At 47.1% G+C, this 20,402-nt stretch overlaps 4 protein-coding genes across 4 annotated transcripts; 1 reads left to right on the forward strand and 3 right to left on the reverse strand.

The window, feature by feature from the left end:
- Window positions 1-1,722: 1,722 nt before the first annotated feature.
- On the reverse strand, window positions 1,723-2,306 carry LAJ45_09912 (uncharacterized protein; the record flags this gene model as incomplete). The annotated part of the gene is made up of 4 exons (XM_046119443.1): window positions 1,723-1,749; window positions 1,827-1,838; window positions 1,902-2,003; window positions 2,076-2,306. The coding sequence occupies 4 exons, from the start codon at window positions 2,304-2,306 to the stop codon at window positions 1,723-1,725; spliced, it is 372 nt and encodes a 123-aa protein (XP_045967294.1).
- Window positions 2,307-2,772: 466 nt separating this feature from the next.
- LAJ45_09913 (uncharacterized protein) lies at window positions 2,773-3,539 on the forward strand (the record flags this gene model as incomplete). The annotated part of the gene is made up of 2 exons (XM_046119444.1): window positions 2,773-3,020; window positions 3,206-3,539. 2 exons carry the CDS (start codon window positions 2,773-2,775, stop codon window positions 3,537-3,539), a joined length of 582 nt encoding a protein of 193 aa, XP_045967295.1.
- Window positions 3,540-8,940: 5,401 nt separating this feature from the next.
- On the reverse strand, window positions 8,941-9,464 carry LAJ45_09914 (uncharacterized protein; the record flags this gene model as incomplete). Its single annotated transcript, XM_046119445.1, has 3 exons — window positions 8,941-9,008; window positions 9,083-9,352; window positions 9,422-9,464. The coding sequence occupies 3 exons, from the start codon at window positions 9,462-9,464 to the stop codon at window positions 8,941-8,943; spliced, it is 381 nt and encodes a 126-aa protein (XP_045967296.1).
- Window positions 9,465-12,128: 2,664 nt separating this feature from the next.
- On the reverse strand, window positions 12,129-13,364 carry LAJ45_09915 (uncharacterized protein; the record flags this gene model as incomplete). Its single annotated transcript, XM_046119446.1, has 1 exon — window positions 12,129-13,364. The coding sequence occupies one exon, from the start codon at window positions 13,362-13,364 to the stop codon at window positions 12,129-12,131; it is 1,236 nt and encodes a 411-aa protein (XP_045967297.1).
- Window positions 13,365-20,402: the final 7,038 nt, after the last annotated feature.

The raw sequence follows: 20,402 nt of genomic DNA on the forward strand, positions 1-20,402 counted from the left end.
TTGATAGGGTTTTGGGAGTATGGTATGTGTGTGGTGAGAATATAGAGGTTTAGGTGCGCGCAATTGGTTCGTTGGGCCCGTGGTTGTGCTGGTGGTTCGCATGAGATATCACTCGAGGTTAGCTTCCGTTATGGTGCTAGCCCTAAGAAACTCCAAGGGGATTCTCTACCGAGCGACAATTTCGACGACGTTAGTGTTCTTCGCCGAGTGATCATCTTGTGCTCTCACTCGGTTGAGGACTCATAGTCTCGGACGAGTGAGATCCCAAATCATATCGAGCAAATACACACGCCAAGCATTGCATGGTTTGCAAACGAGTGAGTGCATATACTCTCGTCCGGTCGTAGATTCACAAACGAGTGATATGCAACCGAGTGACCACCCATGAACGACACACAGGGCGTTGTCAACCACTCGTTATGTGGCTAGCTATGTAGCCAGCCCCCAAGGAATATTGATATTGATAACACATAACATTTCATCCTCCATGCACTGTGGGCAAAAGTAAACACGAAGGAGAAATATAACTCTCCAACACAGCTCTGGTCCTCTATAGCGTCCCGTTTTTTCTTATGTGTTGTCTGTCTAGCCTACAAGTACACACATGTATCTTCTTTGTACATATGATGTGCACTGCCTTTGTGTGCCGCTTTTCATCCCCACTAGTATATCAGCTTTTCCCTACACCATGAGCTGTCAGGCCTTCTTCTTCAAGTCGCATCTGCAACTACCATCCCATCCCATCCCATCTACTCCGCTCCTCCGCCAGATCACTATGCAGTTACTCGACTCCTTAGCCCCAGAGTCTGAGTCCCAAGCGCGGGGGGTAAGATTACAAATATGTGGGTCAAGCTTATGTTCTAGCAGAGTGGGTGAGCGCTACTGTTCGAGCCGAGTGACCATCAGCCGGATGTTCAGCCGCGGGTGCGCCTTCGACCGAGTGGCCATCCATGAACGATCCACAGCTTCAAGTATATGCAGTGGGGCAAACAGGCTGGTGTGTAGGCTATGACATATAGCGGAGGCTACGACAGCCGCGATGGATGATTGTGGGGCTCTTCTATATAATGTTCTGAGCTGCATGCTATGACAGGGCTCCACCATTATGTGCGTGTGTGTGGTAGAGTACATGTAGTTTATTCAAAGGCATGGCCGGAAGGTCAGTTATGGAATTAATGAATTAAAGAAAAAAGGCCACTTACAGGACTATCGAGTGATACACTGTGATGTGATGATTTAGTTTTTATCATGGGGGCAGTTGGAGGTGGCGGTATTGTGTTTAAAGGAAAATAATTTGACGTATAGGGATGCTACTTGTGTTGAGACTAAGAGGAGTGGTTGATATCCGGCTTTTTAGGTACGCAGGATTAATGATGGACTCGTGTTTCGAAATTGTAACAACCAGAATACTGAAACGTGTAGTCGTTGGTACATGTTACCCCCACTATATACCCGTTACTATCAGCTATCTACATGCTATCGTAAGATTCCCATTACTGCCCTGAGCTGAGGGGTATATATTCATGTAGTTCACACACAATGGGCCCAACCAATCCCGTATATTTAGAGTATCAATTATTCCCCACCATGCCAAACAGCACCACATCCCCAGAACCCGGCCGGCAGAGTACTTGTATCCCCCCAACCGCCAAAGGAAAGGAAAGGAGATTTCTATGAGCTCTACCTACTATAAGTACAAGAAGAAAAACCGTGTGTTTTTTTTTATACAAAAAAGTCCCCACTGCCTATCTATCCATCTCCACAATTAGCACACCCGAAACCACCACAGAGGGGAAAGACAAGACAAGACAAACAAACACACTCACCACAACACTCCACTCCACTCTACCCAATCTTGATCACGGCTTCCCCGCCTTCGGCTCCGCCTGCGCCTGCCCCACCGGATTCGGCATCCCCACGGCCTTTGCGCCCTCGGCCTCCAGCTTCTTGAATGTCTCGTTGCGGTTATACTCCATGACCCTCCTCTTCTTGAAGTACTCGACCTATGCCCCTCCAATTCACCCATAAGCCTCTCTTCCTCCCATTCTTCTCACACCAAGGAGAGAGAAACCTACCCAGCTGCCCACACACTCCTTCTCAAACGCCGCCGAGGACGGCGCACACTTCTCGCCCGCGGCGGCGCTGTGCTTGATGGGGTCGATGATGTCGTGGCGGTCCAGGCACTGGAAGAAGCTGTCGCGCGCCTCCCAGCATTTTGCGCGCTGGGTGCGGTTTGGGGCGACGCCCTCGATGGCGGCGGGGTTTGTGTTGCTGCTGCTGCTGCTGCTGCTGCTGAACCAGCCCATTGTTGTGTTTTTGTGGATCTGGTGGTTGTGGGAGGTGGTGCTAATTGGTGGCTTCTTTGGTGGAGAGGGTTTGGGAGGAAGAGTTATGACGTCGGGGGGTTGCTGGTTGCTTAGGTTGGGATGGGTGGGTGGTGGGGTTTGGGGGGTGAGAGGGGAAATGTATAGATGTGTCTGCAAATGGCTGTGGGGGAGAGTATTGGTATATTCGAGTGTGGGGGAGGGCGGAGAGAGAGGGTTGGTGTATTTGTGGGGGGGGGGGGGGTTTGTGTCATTGATGTGGGCATGATCGACAGGGCAGGTTAAGTTGTCAGGCAGAACCCGGACAAGAAAGACAGTTCGCATGAGTGGTCCGTGTTCCCATCTACTTACCTACAGAACAAAACAACTTTCTCATCCCCCCCTCCCCCCCTCCCCCTCCTCCTCCTCCCAAAACCACATACACACACAAAAAAAGAAAAAAAAACAAATGCCCAAACGACCACGCCGCATCCGCCGCCCCGCCGCAAACTCGTTCCAGCCGCTGCAGACCTTCCTCCAGATCCTCGCGCTGCAATGCATCTACTACGTCACCTCGACAGCCATGATCCTCTTCAGCGCCCTCGTCGCCGGCGTCCCTTTCGGCCTCGACCTCATCTTCTCTGCCGAGAACCTCAGGGGCGACACGGCGATCGGCTGGACCCTCGGCATCCTCTGGGTGCTTTCCGCTCTGGTTATGTTCGTTGCCTCTCCCTCCCTCCCTGTCTTCCTCTCTCTCTCTCTCTCTCTCGTTCTCTTCCTCTCCCTCCCCAGCTAGGCAGGCCCCTATACTGTACTGGTTACTCTAAGGGCCAAGCTATGTAGCTAGCTCGGACCTCGGATCGGAACGCTAACTAACGCACACTTGTTACTATCTTCTACAGGGTGATTGCGCAAACGCTGATCCACGCCCGCTCGAAGCTCGTCCTGGACTTCTCGCTCACGCTGCACTTCCTGCATCTGGTCGTGGTCGCGCTGTATGATGGCGCGCTGCCCACGTCGTGGTTCTGGTGGGGCGTGCAGGTCGTGTCGGCGATGGTGATGGTGGTGGTCGGGACATGGGCGTGCACGTGGCGCGAGCTGAGGCCGATCCCGTTTGGTGGGAGTGGCGGCGCGGGGAGGGTCGGTGTGGGGGAGGGGAGTGTTGGTGGTGGTGGTGGTGGGGCGGATGGGGGTGGGGAGTATGAGATGGTGCAGATGAAGGAGGAGGAGGTGTAGTAGCTGTAGCTGCGGATGCGGGTTTGCTTGTGGGGTTCTCTTGTTTTTTTTGTTTTTTTTGTTGGCGTTGGGATAGATCCTTTGCTGCGTTTTTGTTTATTAGTTATAGGCTTTATTCCATTATCTTGGCCGGGGGGACAGCATGGGATTCTTGTTTACTTGTTTCTCTTTTTGTTGGGTTCTCCTTTTCTGCATGCATCATCAATACGTTGTTTCCATCTCCAATCTCCCCCGTTTTTTCTTTATTCTCTTTGTGGGCTACAATATTGACACACTCCTGGGGGGTTTTTTTTTGCTGGCGGTTATCCATCCATCTGTTTAAGTTTCTTTAAACACAAAAAAAGCATCTTAATAGAATTAAAGAATAGTTAACAACTTGCCCGTCCGGCTAGCTTAGCAGCTAGTTAGAGCTGCTAGATAGCTTGAGTACATAACTAGAACTCTGTTGGTGCGTGGTGGTGATGTGTATCTGTGTTTTTTTTGGTAATTTTGGGCTGGGGATATATTGGGTTGGGGCAGAAGGGAATATAGAGAGGTCTTGATTCTCAGGCTAGATACTACATGTAATTGATGTGTAGTACCTACATAAGTACTCACTCCGCCCAATTACTAGCATCCCGCCCATTAGTGACCCAACTAATAGTTGTATCTCACTTAATATAATACACTAGTAGCCTCCTCCATTAGTAGTCCCCACGCATTATAAGAGCGCCCCGCCAATCAACAGCACCTGTCAATTCCATAATAAGTACCCCGTCTAATTGCAAGCTGGTAGTACTACCCTGCTAATCAAATCAACTAAAGGCCCTCTTACCTACTAGCTAGCAGCTAGCTAGTCTGTTAGATAGCTATAGGGGGTAGTACTGCAACATGGGTAATCACTCGGTTTCGAGGTTCTTAGTGTTGGGTGCTGGGTGGGTGTTATTACCCCCTCTGTGATAAGATGGTGGGACTGGTAATTGCAACGATAGGCGTAATATGGGTTTCTCAGTGGATGGGCTACGGGGGGGGGGGGGGGGTAGTGTGGTATGTGGGCCCTAGCTAGGGGAGCGGGGTTGATGAGGCAGTCACTGTCTTCTCTATACACCTGGTGATGACTACAGTCGACTCTCGACACAAGGGTACGCTCTAGACCGGTAATCGGTACCCCTTATATGGCATGTACCCGTATAGCAAGGGTCAATTTGTACTCAAAAAGCGCAATAAAGACCGAAGAGTCGTATCCTTATAGGGCGAGTATTCTTATAACGTGCGAGAGTCGACTGTAACACGTGAGCCATGAACAACAGCGACGAAGAAAAGGGAGAAGGGCAGAATAGGAGTGGGATAATTGGGGTGAGGTGTGAGTTTCTTTTTTAAGAAATTGTGGAGATAAGGGATGGGAGGTGTCGAGAGCTTCTTGAGATGGCGGGAGTGTAATTAAGGGGGAGGGGTTGTAGAGTAGAATAGAGTAGAACCAGGAGATATCGCTGGTAGAGAAGAAGTATCTTTACTGTATATCTAGCTAGAGGAACATAATAACCTTCTTAGCCATGTATGTCTTATATAGCACCCGTTTGGGCCGGCTGGGCCCATGGGGTTATATTATATATTCGCCGTCTGTTTTAACCCGCAGCACATGTTTTCTTTACTGTGCTATTAGCTCCAAGACTAACTATCACCTCCTCGATATCTAAAAGATACTCATTTCAAGATTGGAAGACAAATCACAGCTACACGAAGAATAATTTTAATTCCTCCCTGCGCAACGAGATAGTTGGCCGAGTGACCAACCATGACGCAGAAACCCCACCCGCCAGCATCAGGATATATCACTCGAGGGTTTGCCCCTCGGGTTTTAGTGATGGGAGAGAGGAGTGTTGTGTATTGTGTGGTGCCTAGATATTTACAAACTAGTCTGTAATCTCATTTCTCTTCTACAAAGTACAGCGTAGCCCTATAAAAACTGACATAACGGGGATGAATATATTGGTTTTACTCTCTTTGCCACTTGTCCTTACTCTCAGTAACTAGAGGCCAGATTTTATACTATCCTTGTAAATTTCAATCGGAAGATGTTTGCAGCCAACGAAGCGTCTATGTTGTTCACAACATACGTGTTTAATTTCACTCTTGTGCTGGTATACAGTTCTCTGTTTATCTCTACAATGCCCTGAACTCTACCTCCATACCCTAACATGCAGTGAATATATAGACTCCTTCATTGGGGTATGGTCAGCACTGGGGTATGGTCAATCTCAAATATACGCCAAAGTGATATATACGCAAGGAGCCGGTCGAATACCTCTCTTGGTTTCTACTCAAAATCTTGGAATTAACCACACCCCCGTGTTGACCATATCCACGTGAAGGAGCCTACAGCCACTTTGACAGTCACTGGCTGTATGCGAACCTGCCATCTAGGTACATAACCAACACCGGTCGGGGCATGGTACTGGGGCAATCCCGAATTTATTCCGCCTTATGTTACCGTTTATCGGGATTAACTGTCTCAAAGTTGCCCATAAAAAGGTACATACGGTCTATTGCTTTCTTCAAACCGAGAGGACTGAACCTCTTACTCCTACTACGGACTTATTATCTCCAGCCTCCTACGCCACACACCACACGCATCAAAACAGGTGCCAAAATCATTGACCATACACAACATTGCCAAGTATTCACATGCCTCCTTTCCATGCATAGGGCACGGCAGTTTTATATTTATATCTAATACTAGAACCTTCCATCCTAGGATCCTTCTCCATATCTCCGCGGTGGACCAAACCACTCAAACAGATCTTAAACCGGCAAGGCTATCTTCACCGTTGAAAGCCCACTCCTGGGACGCTAGATAGGCAAAAAATAAACCATTTCCGGTATTAAAATAGGTCATCTGCTCGTATCGTATACGTACAACCGAATGCACAATATGGTGATAACCCCGAGGTTGATCAATGATCATTGGCCCAATTGATGAGTTAAAAACAACAACAATGATCATTGGCCCATCATGAACATCACGATCCCATGTTTATAAAAACGAATCCTATCGGCCCTTGCTCATGGTAGAGCTGCATACGTAAGTCATGTCAAAGCTTATACGAACTGTTGCATGCATGTAATATCTGGCTCCCATAAGCCCCTTTTCTCTACCTTTTTACTTTTTTCAAGCTCCAATCTAGAGATATGACTTCCAGGCTGACTTATGGACCATGATAGTGATGACAATTATGATATATACGTACCGATCTCTTACGTAGCTGAAGCATATTCATATTCCAAGTGCACCTTACTACCATATATTAACCCCTTTTCCTTAAGTCCGACTATGTCACTGGCTTGAAAACGCCACGATGGGGAGCCCCTTAAGCACTTATACCGAGTAATCCAGGCGGACGTGCAGTTCCGGCATCTTCCAGACTACTAAAATATTGTAATCGCCGTGGCTCGCATGTCTGTGCCGCGCGTATCACTTAGATACGCCGATAGAAGAAAAAGGAACATTAGTATCTAAGCTTAATCTTAATCTCGACGGTGACAGTGCTGATCATATCACATCACCGCAGCAGATATATACGATAAGTACATGCATCCCTAATAATAGTCATCACCTCGCAACTCTAATACTACTCAACTACTAGTTCAATTCAGAGCCAGCATTCCCATGTCCAGAGAGAGGCTTATATCGACCCTGGGCCAAAATGACCAACCAATCCACCCCAAACCTGATTACTTGCCCGCCGAAATGTCTCCGCCCCCCCCCCCCCCCCTCGTATCCCAATATGCTCCAATCAGTGTTTTAGAAACTACAGACCTCCAATCCATTCACCGGCGTAATCCTGTTGCATTTCTCCACCAATCTGTAATCACACCTCATCACTCGGCCCGCCTGCCCACCCCATCCGGCCAGCCCTAACCCACCGCGGCGGCGGCGGCAGCAGTAGTATCAGCAGTAGCAGGTTCAGTGATTCGATTCGCCCGGATAGAATTGATTTCAAGCACCACCATATGTCATCAAAGGAATGCACATCCGCGTCCTCTATCTGTCAGCTTGCTAGTTTGTCGATACGCAGGCAGGTAGGCCATATGACTCTCGCATCACTTCTCTAATTGCACCAGTGATTGATTGACTCACCTTCGCTCGCAATTAATCAAGCTTCAAGAAAGTGAATCATGTCAAAAAAGGACTTGGCCGAAACCCGACACAATACCTAGTTACAAGCACAAGTAAGTGAACCACAACAGCTCGCGTATGTATCCGAACCAAATAAGCATCATCCCTAGAACACAAGTCGAAGGGCTGGGGGCTGGAATTTAGAAATGTCTCGGAAGCACCTGGCTAGCGAGCCCTACCTTAGCTACTCTATATACACACACATACTTATTCAGGTCATGTATGTAAGAGCGAGCGAGACTTTCTTTCTTTGTTCGCTCGCTCGGGAGACGAGTAAAGGCTTGTAGTCAGGTAGTGTAAGGTGTCCTTCGGGGATGTGAACGCCCGGTGTCGGTCGGTCCGGAATACTAGTAACGCCGAAGGGGAATTAAGGCGTGATTCACCTGAACCTCGCTCACATTGTGAATTGTAATCTTCGCCTTTTAATTCTAGATACATACACATCGACATACTCTACATACAAGCTTAAGCTGTGCCCAGTCCATACCTTACTCGATCAAGCCAAAGCTAGACAAAGCCCATGGGCCATCTCGTATCACCCAATCGATGGGAGAATTAACGAAATTAAATGAGCTGAGGCGATGCGGTGAAAGGCTACTATTCCGGGAGGGCTTTGCAATCAAAACCTTATCCACGCTACTGTTTAACCTGTACGTGTAATGTACATACTCTACTCCAAGTACAATACCTGGCTGTACCCAGTACTCTACCGTACCCAGGGCAAATAAGAAATAGAATAAGAATAAGAATAAGAATAAGAATAAGCAGGCGGCTGAGCTAGGAGGGTAGAGTAAAAAAGCTTTTTTTTTTCTTTCCTCTCCTGTCTCACAGGGCTGAATGGCCGGGGGCAGATCCGGTGGTTAGAGTTAGAGGTTATGGGAACGGATCGACATAGCTGTCAGCAAGAAAGCAAGAATTTAAGCAATCGGAAGGGCGGAAGGGGCAAATCGACTGTTGATTGCTGATGATGCTTAAGTGCTCCGAGTGTAGAATAATGAGTCCAGAGTGAGGCACAAACAATAGCTAGCTGTAGGTGAGGAAGTGCGCTTAGTAGGTAGGTAAGAAGCACCTATCTCAGCGATACACAAACGGCCGACGGATAGCACCGGCGCCGAAAATTAAAAGCGCACATTACTTTTCGCTTCTTCGCTTTTTCTCGCTTTCTCACCTTGCACTGAGCTGCACTCGAATCATGTCATGACTAACAAGTAGGTTAATTACCAAACATTGTATTAACGCCGCACTTTATTTTTTACTTCGCCAATCCTCTCCCTGCTTTTTGCACTGCGGCTGAAAAAGAAGTACAACCGGGGCTTGGTTTTTAGAGTTAGTTATTCATGCTTATCGAGCAAAGACCAAGGCCGGAGGAGTGCCGATACTTCCATACCTAGATCTGATTCATGCCTTTCTACATACATACTCCAAGGAGGGCCGGAGGGGGTGAAACGAAAAAGAAGCGAGAAATCCCACCAACCATTTTCACAGACAGAAAGGTTTGCCATGGAGGAGGAGGAGGGGGATGGGAAGCACCGCCTCCGGCCGCCGCAGCAAGCAGTAGATAGCGTCGTGGGGTCCTTGCCTGTCTGTATCCAGTGGTTGGCTGGCTGGATGCTCTGTTTTCTCTTTACTGCTTGTTTCTTGCATCTTCTGACCTTAGCTGGTATGCCACCATTAATGAATTGTATGCTACATATGGGATGGTGAAGCAGCTCGGTGTGGTGCTTACATTCTATATTATGACTTTTGATCAGATCAGATGAGAGAAGCATAAAGCACAATTAACCCGAACAAACAAAGAGCCAAATCTTGACTTTCTCTCAAACTCCAAAGGGAGGCTCTCTCGAGCACGCCCCATTAATGCATGCAGGTGTTTCTCTAGGCGAGCGCTTAATTTAAACTCCCCTCCCCCATACCATACCCACCCTCCATCCCACCAAAGCAATTTATGCTTATTTATTAATACCGTTTCTCCGCAAATGGGTTCATGTCAGTTCAGCCCCCACGTGGAGAAATAAAAAAGAGAGAGTTCAAGAAAACGTAAAGAAAAAGAAAAAAGGCGAGCTCTCAATTATTCCAAGAGGGTATCAAGCATCAAGCCCTCGACTCGATTCTCTACGTACCCCGGGGTTGGTTACCAGTTCATGTAAGCTGTAGCTGTCTACCTGTAGCTGGATCGAAGCTTTTTTTTTTTTTTTCCCTCGTCGCTCTCCCCCGCCTAGGCCTCTTTTCTTTTTTCTCTCTTTGTCCCTCTTCCTCTCTCCTCCACTACATACTGCGGTAGATGATCTGGTCCTTTCAAATTTAGACCTTTCTTTAATTCAGCTGGCATGTCAGTCAGTCAGCCAGTCAGTCAATTCCAATCTCGGTCTATCGGCTACCCGCATCATGATCACCCTCCCTCTCGTTTCACGTAAACCAAACCACTGGCTGGCTAATACCTTAGGCGATCCCTCCCTGCCCCCGTTTCCTTCGAAAAAGCAAAAAAGCAAAAAAAAAAAAAAAAAGCTTGTGTGCTTGACCGCGTAAATTAATTGGGTTGGGGGTGAGAGTACGTATGTCGTACCTGTACTCTCTACTTACTCTAGCTAGCTAGAGTAGTTACTTTAGAGTAAGTAATGTAATAAAGCCACCACTCACAGCTAGCAGTAATAACAACACCAGGGATTCGAATTCTTACTGTACATAGTACAAGCTAGTTACATACTTCCTTTTTCCTGTCATGGCTTTGTTCGGTTCTTCGGCACCGAAGGGAAGAAGGACATGGTATCTTGCCGGTTCCGTGGGAGTGAAGGAGGGAGGGAGAGAAGTATCGAGGGAAGGAAGTAGACGAGGAATGGGGGTTCCAGCTTGCCGTTGTTGCGAAGAGCGAGGGAGGGTATACGTATACCACGGGCTTGTCCTCCGCACCGGAGACAGCGGTATGATGAAGCTTGGCCCTTTGCAATTATATTTGCTTGCTTCCTTAGGTGATATCTATAACCCATACATACAAGTACCTTAGTACTGTGGGCCGGTTTAAGCACGCAAGGGCAAAAGTTTAAAGTAGAGTGGAGAATATATATAATTATGCAATCTACTTTATCAGTAGTAGCTAGAATAGAGTAGAATACTAGTTCAATTACGAACAATACCAGCAGCAGGAGGAGTACCTCGCTCCAAAACAGACAGCAAGCAGCACACATTGAGAACATAACCACGTACCACTCACTCCACATTCATTCCAAAGCCACCTGGCACCGATATATGTAACAGCCTTCTCTCTACTAGTATACCGCCATAACCAGGAAAGAGCCCAGATCTAAAGAGCAATTAAGAGAGAGAGACAGAGAGGTACGTACTCACCCACCACACCCTCACGGAACCTTCCATGTAGTTACTGTGCGTTTAAACATTAAGCCTCATTCCCTCCTTCTAATCCCTGGGGATTCTCGGGGCTATTACCGGTATGGCATGGTAGATAGATGTAGGGTAGGGCTTGATATTAATAACATGAGCTTATGCCCTAACCACCTTACGCTTTGAAGGGAGTATGAGTGAGTGGCATTGAACGTTTCTCCTAGGGTTAGGTTGAGGTAGGTAGCCTGATGTAAAGCTGATGTACCTCCTGTACCTATTTATTCCACAAGGGTACATTAAAGGTACCATCTGCTGTTAGTGGTGGTTGATCAATATTGGCGGTTGGTGGTGGTGTAGGATGATCGTAATTTTTTTTCCCGCAAAGGCTTTTTTGTGATCTCTCATCTGATCGAGCCCAGCCAGATTCGTTTCCCAGGATCCAGGTGCATGATATGAGGGCGCAACAGGAGGAGGGGTGTCAACCACATCCTACTTGCTGATGAAGCGATTTTTCTTTCTTGTCATGTATGGTATCTCAGATAGCAGTACCGATGGCAATAATGGTAGCAGACATGAAGAGCATTTTCAAATGTGTGTGATATGATGATGGTGATCGAGCATTATTTTTGTTTCTGTGATGACATGATGCCCCTTAGAAGGAAAAGGAAAAAAAACACAAAACGATCCCTGGTATTTCCCCATTCCCCGCCAACCAAAAGTCCAATCTATCCCTACTAACAAAGAAACAAAAACTACCAAGGAAAAAATAAACAAAAAATCCGGATACCGCCAATGTTAGGAAAACCTTTGAGGAAAAAAATAAAATATGAAAACCACAGTAACTCAATAAACAGAGGGAACAAAAAAAAAGCCAGACAACACCAAAAGGAAAACCCAATCCCGAATGGTTTACAAATGAAAATGGAATAGTAAGTAGTAGTAAGGAGTAGGATCCAATAATGTAAATGAAACGAAAAAAGGAAATGAAAGCAGATATAATAAACACCCCCAAGCGATGCCACAATTATTTCCAAAAAAAACAAAGCAAAAACCCAAGATTTTTCTAGTTATATCCTTTTTTAATCGACGTGACGTGCTTATGCAGCAAAGCCCCGGTCAAGTACTCTTAATGCCCGGATATCCTCGCTGAATCCCAATTTCACGGCAGGAATATCTTGCACCTCAAGCCCACTCCTCTCGGGGCTTCCGGCCTCCATTCCGTTGGGACTCTGTCTTAATGGGTTGATGTCCCAGTTATCTCTCGAGGGTGACCGTTGTCCAATACTATTGGCGGGTGAGGTGTAACGATCCGATTGTGGAACGTGGGGAACAGGAAGGGCCGGCGGCGGACTGGACTGTTGCCTCTGATGCTGCGCATCAGCCATTCTGGGGGAACGGTGGAGGTGCATTAAGGGTGATCCCAAAGTGCGATGGGTTGCTTGTGACGGCAGAGAATCTAGATGTGGCAGTGGCGGTCGATCGTACTGCATTGGTGAGCCACCCGAGAGGGAAGGTGCGCTGTACGACATGGGCGAAGAAGCGGCACTATTTGGTGCTGGAAGCTGTGCTTGATTTGAGTAGGACAACTGGAGCGGAATGTTTGTGGGAGGTGTCGATACAGGACTAGGTGGCCAACCGTACGGATTCACGCTTTGAGGGTAGTTATTGGGGTGGGTAGCGCCCTGTCTCGGTATTAAAGAGTTTGGAGACGATTGATGAGGAAAGTTCGTAGCGATCATGGGGCCCCTGGTGACCATAGGAACATTCTGCTGCTCGTGGACCGTGGACTCCGGGTACATTCCTTTAGCGGGCCTGATGTGTTTCAATTGGATGTCCTGTGTGGGCTGCATCAGATTCTGCGATGACGGATGTGAACGGGCGTAGTAACTGATGAGATGCAGTTTCTGGTGAGTTGCTGTAGTGATGGAAAACGACTGCTTCATTAGACCATCCGGTTTATAACGGTACCCATCAGGCCCCTCAATGTCCATGCCCTCCGAATCACTATCTGGATTCGGCGATTTTCCTCCCCGGCCAGACACGGCAAGAGTCGTTACTGGGGGCGCAAACGCATTTCCTCCTCGTTTCCCCTCCATCTCTCTGTAGGTCAAGAAACTGCCTGACACCCTGCTCGCACTCCATGACTTCCCATCCGTCCACCGCCTCATTCCAGCCTCCCTCTCATCCCAAACAAAGATACTCCCAGACTTGATGTTTTGTCGCTCCTTCTCCGATAACCGGCGTTGTACCCGAGGAAGCAGACCTATCCTACAAGCCTCGAACAAAACGATAGCGTCGGCCGGTGACCGTACATGACCATGGTAAGTTTCCATAGCTAAATATTATTTCCCCTCTGAGTCGAATCAAACGGCTATGATTGAGGGGTGCAGGTAGTGGGGGGTTGCGTGATCCTATGTGAGTTGCAAAATATTATGTGATGTTTTCTGTAGTGTGTGACTAATTCTGCTTGTTAGTCTATGCAAGATGATATGTGACTAGATTTTTCTCTCTTTGTTCGTGAGGTATGGGAGGGGCGACACCGACAACGCAGATGAAGAGGAAGATGGAGGGAGGTGGGGGGGAGGTTTATGTACCAGTACTGATTTCCTGTTCAAGCAAGCCTTTTTTTTTTAAAGACAGGTGGGCGAAGGAGGGGACAACGGTGAATGTTGGTGACGTAGATGACTCCCGTGTATGGATGAGCGTTGGTAGTAGTGGGTCGAAGGGCCGTTGAGAGGAATGTATGGTTGGTACACACGAGGAGGGATCGAGAGGTTTCTGAGAGAAAGAAGGTATGAAAAAAGAGGAGGGGACCGCGGGAATATGTAGATGAAGGGGGGGGGGGGAGAGAAAGGAAGGATGGAGGGGAGAGCGGCGAGGTATATCTATGATTATCGGGGCGTGTAGGCACCTTGGCTGCTGCACAAGCGGCGGCGGGCGATACTCCCACTTCTCAAACAGCCAGTAGTCAACAAGCAGTAAGGATTGGAAAGTATCGCTCGGCTTCTCGGCGGCGGTCAGTATGGATGATGCTCCGGGGGTCAAGAGATTCTACTAATCGAAGCAACAACTCGCGGCACAGGCTGTCTCTCATTCTGTCACTCGCACACACCCACCATCTCTATTACCACACACACACCCTCTCCCACACCTAAACCAAAAAAAAAAACGTTTAAGCATGTAGATGGTTAATTCCGATACAAATAGAGTACGAGTATAAGGTCACAATTATAGGGAGAGAATGAGTAAGTATGCTCTAAATTATACAGTTACAATTACAAGCCTTGGGATCAAAATATGGTACGCCAACGATCACCCAGCGAACAACGAACAGGGGAAAAGGAATAGGAAAAATAAAACAGAATAAGAAATAATAAGAAATAAGAAGAGCCACGCGGAAACATAACCCAGGAACACCGATAAAACATGTACATGGGTATGCGGTAACTCAGTAGTAGTAGTAGCAGTGGTGACCAGGTACTTCATACAGACACATACAGACAGACAAACACATCCAACTGTGGAGACGGAGAAGATCGAAACAGTCTATAACCGTCGAAAGTCGGACGACGACGACGACGCTTACGCTTGCTTGCTCTTGTTCTCGAGAGAGAGTCCTCTAGCTGGCTAGGCCAAGTATCATTTCGCGCCATGACTTTCTCCGCCCTCTCTTTGATCCATGATCTTGAGCCTTGGCGCCTTGAGGTTCAATAGTAGTACATACATCCGGTCTTTTCTATATCTCCACTTATTACGAATAAAAAAAAAATTTCTTTCCTTCTTTTTTCTTTCCTTCTTTTTTCTTCGATTCATTTTCCTATTCTGATTCGATTGTTCTTTTTCCTATCTCTATCTCCTATTTCACATATGCATGTTTGCCTCTATATATTATCATCTACTGACTATCACCATATTTGATTTACCCTCTTTCCGGTAAACTGCCTGAAGGATAAGCCAAGTGACAAATCCGGCTTGGAACTTATCAACATATTTAATTACTGCTTTCGTGTGCCTGGTCTCTCCCTTGCGCGGAGGAGGCGGAGCATGAGTACGAGTCGAGTAAAATAGAGAACAAGTAAGGTAAGTTACGTGTGCGTCGTATGGTAGCGCAAAGATTCGTAAAGTAAGATCCACGGAGCATAAGGAATCCGTGTGGCTTAATAGACTACCCTATCCCTATCCTGCAACAGTAGCAGAGCCGCGACTCGCGTTCATTCCTTCGTTTTCTCTTTCCCTCATGAACCACCCACACCCACCCACCACCACCCCAAAGGAGGCATGGCAGGCTGGAATGTGAAATTAAGTGGAGGCTGCTAAATGCTTAGAAGGTGCATTTACTTCGTGCCGAGAAAGCTTGGAGACCCCCTCCATGACGATTACGCTATGCAGCACGTTCATAAATTATAACAGCGAATAAAATCAGATTTATTCGACCCCGTGCAGAATTCCACAGAAGTGTTTAGGGAACCATTATAGCTAGCTTGCTTCCTCTGCATGATACATTACTTAGCTGGTACATGGACTTTGAAGGAGCAAACTGAGCTGAGAGTACCATTGCTACTATCAGTTTTCAGCAACACCATGGACGCCTCCGGCTTAAAGAGCTCCCTTCTCTCTTTAGCTTTCATCAAATGGTGCCAGGCGATAGCTAGTATGGAAGGATGAACGGATCGATGTCTTGCTGAATCTTCTTCCAGTTGGTACCCTCGCCATCAATTTGTCCTTCTACTAATCACAGTCATGAAACTGACTGACTACCAGTATGCTCTGAAAACGGTGGCATCTGCATCAAGCCTGGAATCGTAACCATACATAAATACATATTTCCTCTTGCCTACACTAGTACCTACGTCTGATATAGACAGACACATTCGTACCTACCTTATTTCTCTGGGTCTCCGTTATAAAACGGAGATTATCATACAACCCCGGAGCTCCCCTTCCTTGGATTTAAGACCCTTCTCGGAAGCATGGGATATCAAACATCCAAATATCTGTCTACGCAACAAGCAACGAATTGGTATCATCCTATGGGGTGCAGGCATCTTGGGAGTTACTCCTGGAGTAATCTGTGGCGGAACCTTCCACACCCAACAGTATGGGGGAGGGGGGGTTCAGTTGGGTGGGACTAGTGGCGCTTCTTCTTACTTTACATAAAGTTTGGCTAAGGATGGCTGGCTGAATTCAATGCTCGATTGAATGAACCTATTATTTCTTGTGGGCTGCTTGACATTGATCTGGCTGACGACGCGTGGTCGGGGGTACGGTTTGATGTCAACGCCGGCCTGTCTAGGTAGCTCATGCCCAATCGTCAAATGAAGCCCCATTTCCTTTCATCCCCCTTCACTCGAAGCTTCTTCTAGCTAAGGCAAGGCAATTACTTTAATAATTGAGATCATCCCTCCCTGGCCTGGAACAGGTGAGGACGGAGGGTGCCCGGAGTGAAATTGTGGAGAAACCCACCCCTAAAATCCGAAAATGAGACTAGTGGGGAAAGCGCAATTTTACCACAAATATCTTTATCTGAGATTAAGACCACGAGTACCTAGGGGGGTTTGCTATCTGATCCGGGATCGAGGCTTGCAGACTAACCGATACCCCGAATGCTTGTTATGATATCTGCCTATCATCCAATATCGATACGCATAGCGAGGATGTGTTATTTATTACTTGAATTCCTTTACTATTACCTACATAGGTAATATATCTCTTGGGCATTTTGGGACAAGGGCCCGATCATGCTTTATTCAATTGATTTTGAGAATATGTCTTCTGTTCAATCGGATGGATGGGAATTCCTGCGCAGGGTTCGATACCTGCAAGACAGTTTTAACTCATTACATCACGCAAATAAGGCGTCTGGCCGGGAGAACGGTCCTGGTCCACAAAGAAGCCAGAGATCTAGACAGATTGTAAGACACGCCGCCCATCACATCGGTCGGTAGGTAAAAATAAGAAGAAGCTTAAAAGATACACATGTACTATTCCGAGGTTCGGAATGTCCGGTGGCCTGCTTGCAGTTTACGTTTACTATACACGTTATAGTTACGCGCGCAGTGCACAGAGGCGGCAACCAAACGAATGATGCTCAGTCATAAGAGGGATTGCGTCTCAAGTACAGCCGCTGCCCTCGTCAGCTGAATAAAGCCCCATAAACCATCACGATTCTCATGTATGTACTCTATACAGAGAGGCAACCTACATGAAAATACCCGTGTCTCCCGGATCTTCCAATAAATGGAAGTACCGGCACTGATACATCGTTCTTTCAAAGCAAAAAAAAGTGTACCCTGCCGCGCTGCGGAATGACGGCGGAGGCTGTTCTCGGTACCAAGTAATCATATGGGTATCCCAATTCGCTCGCAGACAGGTTCTGAACGGTGAACTCAGATCTAGAGTATCGGATTCATCATCATCACCAATCCGCATGAGACCCTTAATTCGGTTCCACATCATCGCAGAGTACGCCGCGCCGCGGGCAAGCTCCCTCCTCGGACCCTCGTGGCGCCGATTAAGTTATCAGAAAATCATTTGTGAAGCAGCAAGGTTTATTTAACTTTGAAAGATATGAGATACTGTACAACTATACCAACTCCACTGCACTGCGCACCGATACTTTATTGGAATCCAAGGCAATTGCACCTCCTCCACCAAAGCAAGATAAACACAAATCATCATAAGTGGGCGGATACAACACTCAATTGCCATGCCATGCCATTCAAAAAGTGTAATTTGAAACCTCCAAGGCAACCTAACACAATTCAAGACAAGGGAGAGAAAAAATAGCCTTCTTGGGGGAAAATCGCCGAGGTGGAACAGTTCTTAATTGCACAAGCTTCTCGGAGATCTTGGAATCGATGGAAGGTCCCGGGCGGAGTTCGTTCCTTTCCCTTCTATTCCCCCCACGGCAGTGTTAATTACGTTAATTACGTACTATATCCTGTATGCCGTGGCTTTTAAGTTCTAACTGAGGTTTCAACCTTCGACAGACGCAAAGAACAAAGATTGGCACCCGCCTAGCACACTGCAAGGCTGAGCAGATAGAAAAAGAGCCGAACCTTAGTAAGTGGAATGCCAGATTCCAGCATATGATAGAGTGCCAACGTGCTCATATTGTTAATATGGACGAAGGGGAGGTTTGGTTTTTAGATGATCCCTTCAAATAATCCTTTTCCTGTTTGCCCGGTCATTTTCTAAAAAAAAAAAAAAAAAAAAAAAAAAAAAATGTGGGTGTTGCTCAGGAACGCACGGGACTTTTACCATAAAAAGCAAAAAATAAGCTCAGAAAAAACTCAAATTTCACCTCCATCCCTATCTCCGCTCCGCCGCTCAACTTAGCCAAGACAAAAAAGGCCAAGCCTCTCTTCCTCCAAGCCCACACAAACCCACTTTACCCGATAAACTGCAGTTTTCCCTGGGTTACACTTCCACTTCCAAGGTTCCAAGGTAAGGGAGTAGAGAAAAACTTGCTCTTTCGTTCTCTTTAGATGTATTGTTCGAGCGAACGAACGACGCGCTGTCTAAAATAAAGCATGAAACACGCATGATGATCCGATCTGCAACATCCACCTCACACGCTTCTTTTCTTCTCCGTCCATAACGTTGCCTTTTTTCCTCACCGGGAGTGGAAGGGAAGGGGAAGAGAGCTTAAGGAGGAAGGGTCACTCGGCTTAGCGAGGCCCTCATACCCGAGCGGCAACATCAGCCGGTGAGCTTAAACTTGAGATTCATAGCGTGGCGGCAGGTTTCACACACGCCCTGATCTGTATCTGAGTATGTGCAAGTGTGTGTGAGTAAACCATCTGTACGAATAAGGTACAGGTTTGTGGTACAACTATGTACTAACTAACACTTTATCTTGAGATGTGAAGAGAGAGAGAGAGAGAGCACATAACTCATGGTTCAATAGAGTGTAAGCTACACAACCTGGGTATAGGAACGCGTCACCGCGCAGGGGTGGTGGTATGGGAGAAGCTCCTTTCTCTTTTCCTATTCCTCTTTAATTCCTCCCCCCACCCCCCTTCCCCTTCTTACCCTAGAGTAAGAGCCTATTCTGTTTCAAAGGCACAACGAAAGGAAAGGAAGGCAAGCCCTGAAACTGAAACTGCCGACGATCCGAGGAGAGAGAGGATGGGAATGGAAGGGGACGAAGAATACGAAAGAGGACACGAAGAGAGATCCGACTGGGTTTGGGGGGTTGAAGTGGGAGTGGGACCTTCGGAGGGAGGGGTCTTACATCAGCGTAGAGACCCTTCCTCCTTTCTTTCGCAATCGCAATCGTCATCGTCATTCTTCTTTAACATTGTTCCTTCCCGCCCTTTGTACCCAGGTCGCGAGTACTCACTGGTGTGTGATCAAGGCTTTTCCTTGCGTACATGTTGGCACATGTGAGTGAGAGGAACCTTCAACCTTTCACTTTTTTAGAGTAGACGTACTTCCCAAGTAAGAAGATTAGGTTTAGCTGGAAAGAGAAAGCTTAACCCCGCTATACTGCATGCACCTCAGCTGTTGACTGCACTCCCTTGTCGCCACGAGGCGGTAAACTCCGTCCTAGTAAAGAAGGTAGGAAACTCTACTAACTTATTAGTAACAATAAACTCGCTCGCAGAGAGCAGGAGCAATAATCCGATCATACGGTCAACTTCCTGGGTCAAATATGGTTCTACATGTAATTATGATGTATCCACCGTACGGTACAAACACCTAGCCTAACCTAAACCTCTTTATTTATTTTCATAAGGGGTGTCCCATATAAATATAAACATTCAAACAAACCAACTATAATATCAGACTGCTTACGCGTCTCTACCCGATACAACAAAGCAACTAAACATAAGGTAAAAGGGAACAGAAAAAGAAAGGAAAGGAATTAAAGAGAGAGAAAAAAATTAAAATGCGGCGGAAGATCCGAGAAAGGTGTGCATGAGGCATGAGAGAGCTGTTCAGGAGCGAGGGCTTGAGGTTCCGAGTTCCGAGAGAGGTGATAAGGTAAGCATACATAAGAGCTTATCCTAACCTAACTCAACTCCTTCCTCGCTTCGAGCGGCAAGTTCCTCTTAAACCGTTTTTGGAACTCATCATCTCCGGCGAATTTTGCACTTTAGAGCTCTCTCGCTCGAGAGAGGTGTAGCCGTCGTACTCTCCGCCCCCCAAAGGAGAGAGAGCATGGTCTCTTCTGATCATGTATGTAGCTAACCTGTTCTTGCAATCCACAGTCCATAATTCCGGAGTGCACAGTGCCTAGAGCACGTACTGTCACTTACACCTCACCTTTCGATATACCCAGCTATATCCTACTCATACCTGATCTATTGAAACTTTTTTAAATTTACTTTATTTACCGCCTTGTACAGCTGCTACATGTAACTCCC

Source organism: Morchella importuna, assembly GCF_003444635.1.
Source record: "Morchella importuna strain M04M26 chromosome Unknown Morimp01GS040, whole genome shotgun sequence".
Classification (NCBI taxonomy): domain Eukaryota; kingdom Fungi; phylum Ascomycota; class Pezizomycetes; order Pezizales; family Morchellaceae; genus Morchella; species Morchella importuna.